This window comes from Equus caballus, chromosome 18 (assembly GCF_041296265.1).
Source record: "Equus caballus isolate H_3958 breed thoroughbred chromosome 18, TB-T2T, whole genome shotgun sequence".
NCBI classification, from domain to species: domain Eukaryota; kingdom Metazoa; phylum Chordata; class Mammalia; order Perissodactyla; family Equidae; genus Equus; species Equus caballus.
The window spans coordinates 76,550,795-76,556,794 of record NC_091701.1 but is presented as its reverse complement, the minus strand read 5'-3'; the positions used below and the strand labels follow the sequence as shown (position 1 = coordinate 76,556,794).

Below are 6,000 nucleotides of genomic sequence, written 5' to 3'. Positions count from 1 at the left end.
TACCTAGGTTTTTAGAGGAAATTGGATAAAGCGATTTTTGTTTTGAATGAGACCAAATAGCTAAGAGGAATGTGAAAAAGAGCAGTGAGGGAGCACTTGCCATGGCGCCTATGTTAACATGATATTGGTGCAAAGATAAAACAACTAGGTCAGGGGAACTGATGAAAGAATCTAGAAATAGATCCCAGTATCTATGTGAATTAATGAAGGACAAAGTGAGACTCTCATAATCTATTCCCTACCAAGTGAATTAAATGATTGACATGAGGACTAAAGTCCTTTGACTATAACTTTTGGAAAATGTTAGATATTAAGTATCTATTAACATTATAATTAACACGGGCATTTCCATCACTTTTGGGGCTAAATTTATGTTTTCTTTAATGCTTATTACAGACATGCCTTCTGTCAACCGAGGGCTCAGAATTGTAAAGCTCTGTAGAGCCATATTTTCTGGAACACTTCTACAGGGTCACTTATTTACACAGAGCAAATCAATTTTGTGGATCTATCAAGTATCCATTCCAGATAATGAAACTGAGTTAAGAGGCTTTTCTCTGAGGTTTTTGTCATTAATAACAGCATCTGGCACACAGTGTGCTGATCATGAATTTAATCGAGTGCACTGGAATAAGTATGGAAAGCACTTGGCAAACAGATAATGTTGACTTTCTGGAGCAAGTACAGACTTGTTACATACATATGTAAGTTGTGTATTTCTTTGAATGTAAAATTATTCTTCCCTAGAAAGGTGATTCATCCAGTGTATAACTAAATGTGATTTACTGCTTATAGTTATGTAAGATTTGCATATTAATAAACTCACAAGTCAGGAAGAATCACCTTGGTAGATCTGTGTGGCAGACATGGAGGTGAGGTGCCCAGATCCCCTTTCAAGAAAGGGCGTGCCGCCCAGCTTCAGGAGTGTGGTCAGCACGTAGTCCCCAGCTGCCAGCTCCTTTGGGGTCTGCCTTGGGGCAGAAAGCCTCCTTTCCCTCAAGGTCACGCCCTTCCTGGAGCAGCCCCATTGGTGACAGTGATATGGGGAACACACACCCTACATTCCAGCCTGGGTGGGACAACTCGGTGGGGCGATGCTCGCTCCAGGGCCCCCGCTGGCTTCCTGATGCTTCAAGGGCCTGTGTCGCAGTTGGACTTCTCCCTCTGCCCAATCCTGCTTCCTCACCCTTCCCTTCTCAGGTCTCGATCCCCAAGAAACATCCTGCTCCCCAAACTCTGTCTCAGCATTTGCTCCCGGAAAACTCAACCTGTGATACTACGTGCGCTGGTAGTGTGAAGAATACGGCCAATTTATATCATTGAAAATATCAAGTGCAGAGGATTTGAAGATTTTTCCTTAAAAGAAACGACGCTGATTTCCCAGCCCTCCTGTCCCAACCCTCTTTTTACCTCTCCCATTTCTAAAGCCTGAGAGCGTGCCACTGTCTGCAGGTTCAAGATACTGAAGGGAAATCAAGTCCCTCCCTGCCACCACACACTCAGCTCAGGCCCTGCGCTCCTGCAGGGTGGCACAAACTGCTCCATCCTAAACTTTGGGTCCAGGAGAAGCAGGACATCCTCGGCCCCATGGGCACTTTGAGTTGAAAGGAGAAGAGCAGCCAAGTGTCGCTCCTGCCACCTGTTATTTCTCTTCTGACAAACTTGTACTGAGCCCATGATCGAGCAGCAGTAATGGTCAGTTTCTACGAGCGACAAGCATTAGCGGTTCTGCCCAGAGTTGATAAGGATCACAGGCTTTTGTCATTGAAAGGGCGCGTGACCATTTACTGAGTCCATCGGTTAAAAAGATTGTATCTTACACTTTTAGCACAACTATCGCTGTAATAACATTTAAAAGCAGACAGAAAATAACAGCTATTTGTCTAAATTAGTAATACAGATTAAGTTTGTAATATAATAGACACTGTAAATTGTCAACTTTTAAAGACATTAGAATATTAATCCTATGTTTGAAAGCTGCTATCCTTTAAAATGTACTATTTTTGTAAAAACTTCCTCCCCAACCTCAACTCTTCAGGTTAATTAAATACTACTGAAAAGATCAGACTTATTTTGTAAAAATTCAATTTCTGTGTTATCGGAGGCCTTGCCCACACGCTCTATAAAGTATAATGCTTCTAAAATTAATTTGTGTTTGTGATAAAGGTGTCTTCCTATTTTACTGTTAGAAAGCTATACCAGTGACCCTATTTTTACTGATCTGTCTGGCACATTGAATTTTGTGGGTTGGGTTCCAGGCAATCTAGATTACTGGTAAACTCAAACAGACACTTAAAAACATATGTACACACACACACACTTTCTTAGGGTAAGAGACACAGCCTGGCGAGCATTTTCTTTGGAAAGAGGCCGTTCCCTTCGACCGCCAGCCTCCCCTTCCTCCAGTGTGCTCTCTCTCACGCACACAGTTGCTATACACTTGTTCCTCCACCACGAAGTTACTGTTAATAAACGCGGGGCTTTGACATCCAGCACACAGATCCCCACAGATGACCGAGTTTGTTTATTTGTGTTTTCAAACCTCACAGCGGACCAGACATCTTCTCTGGCACAAGACTGCATTTCCTCAGGAAAATGCAGCGTAAAATAGCTAAGGATTAATTGACAAAGAACCCTGAGGGTTTCGTGCCCCTTTGATACGGCAAAGGGAAGGAGGTGCTGATTTCTCCTTTTAGACACGAAGCCAGAACTAGGGACTCCCGGGTGAGTGAGATCCTTTTACTCAGCGCAGTTTCCCAGGGAAGGAAGAGGCTGTGCCGCGTGCGTGGTGCTGAGCATTGTGGGGGGCTGCTGCCCGAGACCACGGGAGCCCGTTACGAGCACCTCTTCCAACTCCATGTTCAGAGACCTCACGGTGGAAGTGGCTGCCACCCCGGAAATTGGCCACGTTATAAATCACGGATTTTTCCAGGAGGGCAAGTTGTTACCAGCACCCACTGGCTTTGGGGAGTCTAATCCTGAGAGTTTGGGGGGGTGCATGATTTTACTGACTTGTGAAAGAACAAAGCAAGAGGAGTTGTTCCAGTAACAAAAATTCCACCATGTTTTGAAATCATGACGATGTAGATCTTCAGATAATGCAAATGAAAAGAAGAACTTCTGATTCTAAACTTCTTTATATCTTTTGGTGAAATTTCACCTTTTGGTGAAAAATTGTATCCTAAAACATAATCATGCGGTGACTTAAACCACAGAGAATAGTTAAAAGATGATAAAATTATCCTTGACAATTGGGGACCAATCTGTATTTTGCTCAGGTTTGAAAATTTTAAGGTCAATAACGTATTCTTACATTTTCTAAGAAAACGTAGGATTAAGACACACGGATGGACCAAGGTGTAAATGTTGAAGGATCATCTCTGGGAATCTAAGAAAAGGTCAAAAGAAGCAAGATAGTTATTAATAAAACGTTGTATGACAAAAGTTGTAATTCAAAAGAAAAATTGTTTTTAAAACAAGAACAACTCGATGTCCATTTAATTCTTACCAAAATTATGTAATTTTCATATTTCTCTCAATCTTGGGGTCATGAATCTCCTTATCCTCATAAACTTTTTATGTTTGGGATGAGACGCAGCTTACCCTGAAGCCCTGTAATTTCAAAGGCCTAAGGTGCACTCTGATTCTATACCAAAGACTCGCTTAGGGCTGCGGTGGGCCGTTCCAATACTCTCATTGGAGGAGTGGTCTCTGATGATAGTTCTAGATGTATTTTTAGCAGCTGGAAAATGGAACTGTGTTCTATTAGCGTGCGAGTACAAGGCATATCAAGATGTGCCCAATGACTTGATATCTTTAAGTTATTTTTATTAGTTTGCTTAACAAAAACTTTCTGCGTAATTGACCAGATCAGATATCTATTTAAACTAATTTGGTTATTGCGGTAATTAAAATACCACATCATTGCACTGTGATAAAATGTTGACAGTCTCCAGCTACCATGTCCAGTGGCTATTAGCACTGGCTCAGCTGCATGCGCTTTTCTTTGGGGTCTGAAACAATTAAACCATCCTTGGAAGAGGTTCGCTCACTGCAAAGCAGCTGAGATATGAAGCGTATAGCAAATAGCAAGTGGAGGCAAAATGAGAATTTCCATTGGCAAAGGTGAACCTGCCCTGTAATTCTTTCATGGTTACCAAATCCATACCAAGAAGCTGAAAGCCCATGTATAGGGTGATTACAACACGATGCCTCCTCACCCGCCTTACCATGTCAGTAAACTGATCCACACAGGTCATCCTAATCAACTCAGGAGTCGCCGGGCTGCTCAGGGTGAAGGTCTTGGTCAGCCCCCTCTCTCTGCGGGCAGCAGTCACTGCATCATATATGGCGAACAACACAGAGGATCCCAAGAACATTCCAGCCTCGCCCAATCCCTGAGAGGAGGGCAAAAGGCCATCAGAAATGCATGGTTCTTTTAGGGCTAATTTGTGTGCACACAAACACACTCACCTCTGCTGGCTTTATAATCCTCAGCATGGAGTGTATCTGAATTGCCAGAATCGAAATGCCCCCATGCCTATTTGTGTGTGGGGTTCTCCTCAGAGTAGCTCATGAAAATGCCCCAGGACATCAGGAGCGTGGGGCAGCTAACAATTCCTGTCCCCCCACCCCGGGAAAGTCCTGAAGACCAAAGCCCTTTGCTCCCTCTAGGACAGTTCACCTTGGGCTCCAGACCATCTGTGTTTAACTCAAAACCAAAACGAAGCAACGACAATCTTTGTAGCTGTGCTTGAAAGACAGACAGGTGGTGGACTCTGGGGAGAGGATTGCTAAAGTTGTCACACTCGCTAACTTCCCTGGTGTGTGCTGAATGCCAGCATCCCTGGTGTGTGCTGAATGCCAGCATCGGTAAAGGCTCCCCAGGCTCTGGTTTTTACTCTGGAGCAAAGGTTGAGGGAGAGGTGGAGCTGGTGGAAGAACAGGCCTCCTCTGAGGTGAGGAGCAGAGGGTGAGAGCAGAGAGGTCTGGCGCCTTGTTAGGAGCAGAACTGGCAGGGAGGTGGCTAGACCCCAAGAGGCAGGCTCGTGTTGGGGTGGTCTTTAGAGAGGTCCCTGGCCAAAGTCTGGTGCAGAAGTGGAGACAGAGGCCATTCAGACAGGAAGTCTCACCTTCCTCCCAACCTTGACCTACTCCTAAGAAAAAGAGAGAATTCCCTGAAAACCTGAGGTTAAAGCTGCCATCAGTCTGGCCAGATGTGGGCTCTGAGTAGAACGTGAGTTGGAGACGTTGTGTTTCTTGTACACTTGTGTTTGAGAACCCTTGTATAGGTCTTTATGGGCCAGTTAGAGCCCATGAGCTCCAGGAAGCATGAGGTCAACACCTCTTGTATCAGTGGCTATTAACGTCTCAGAGCGAACAGTTGGTGAGAAACTGGTTTAGAAGTCCCTTCTGATTTGGGGAGGGTGGGCAAGAGGCAGTGAGAGCAAGAAAGAACTGAGTCTGGAGGACATGTGGGAAGGTTGCAGCAAAGAAAGCTCTGGGCTGGTGAAATTTGCTTACAATTTCAGTTTTATCTCACGGTGACCCGTAGCCTAATGAACCAAGATGTGTGACTCCTCCTTGACCTTTCTTGTTTGATCTAAATTTGTTTCATGATCTCTCTCAAGAGTGAAGACTCTACTCGGAGTTGGTGAGCACCCCTCTGTCACGGGTCTGCTTTTCTTTTCCCTTTTCCTTTTGGGGTTTGCAATTCAAAGGAGCAAGCAACTGTTTTTCATGATTTCTTGAAAGAATAAGTTGTTATGGGCTGAACTGTGTCCCCCAAAACTCATATGTTGAAATCCTAACCCCCAGTACCTCAGAATGTGACTGTTTGGAGACAAAGTCTTCAAAGAGGGAATTAAGCTAAAATGAGGTCTTCAGGGTTGGCCCTAATCCAATGACTCGTGTTCTCATAAGAAAGGAAATTAGGACACACAGAGAGAAACATCAGAAACGTGCCCACACAGAGGAACGACCATGTGAGGACACAGTGAG

The 6,000-nt window shown here is 44.3% G+C and overlaps 1 protein-coding gene across 8 annotated transcripts in view; it reads right to left on the bottom strand.

Annotated features, from left to right (window-relative positions):
* Positions 1 to 2,509: 2,509 nt before the first annotated feature.
* AOX4 (aldehyde oxidase 4) overlaps positions 2,510 to 6,000 on the bottom strand; it is a 56,943-nt gene continuing 53,452 nt past the window's right edge. For 7 of the 8 annotated variants that reach the window (XM_070240603.1, XM_070240607.1, XM_070240604.1 and 4 more), the window contains 2 exons: positions 4,230 to 4,397; positions 2,510 to 3,388 (listed from right to left, as the gene is read on the bottom strand). In XM_070240603.1, coding sequence (XP_070096704.1) covers positions 3,335 to 3,388; positions 4,230 to 4,397 — 222 coding nt within the window. In that variant the 3' untranslated portion in view covers positions 2,510 to 3,334. 8 annotated transcript variants of the gene reach the window in all.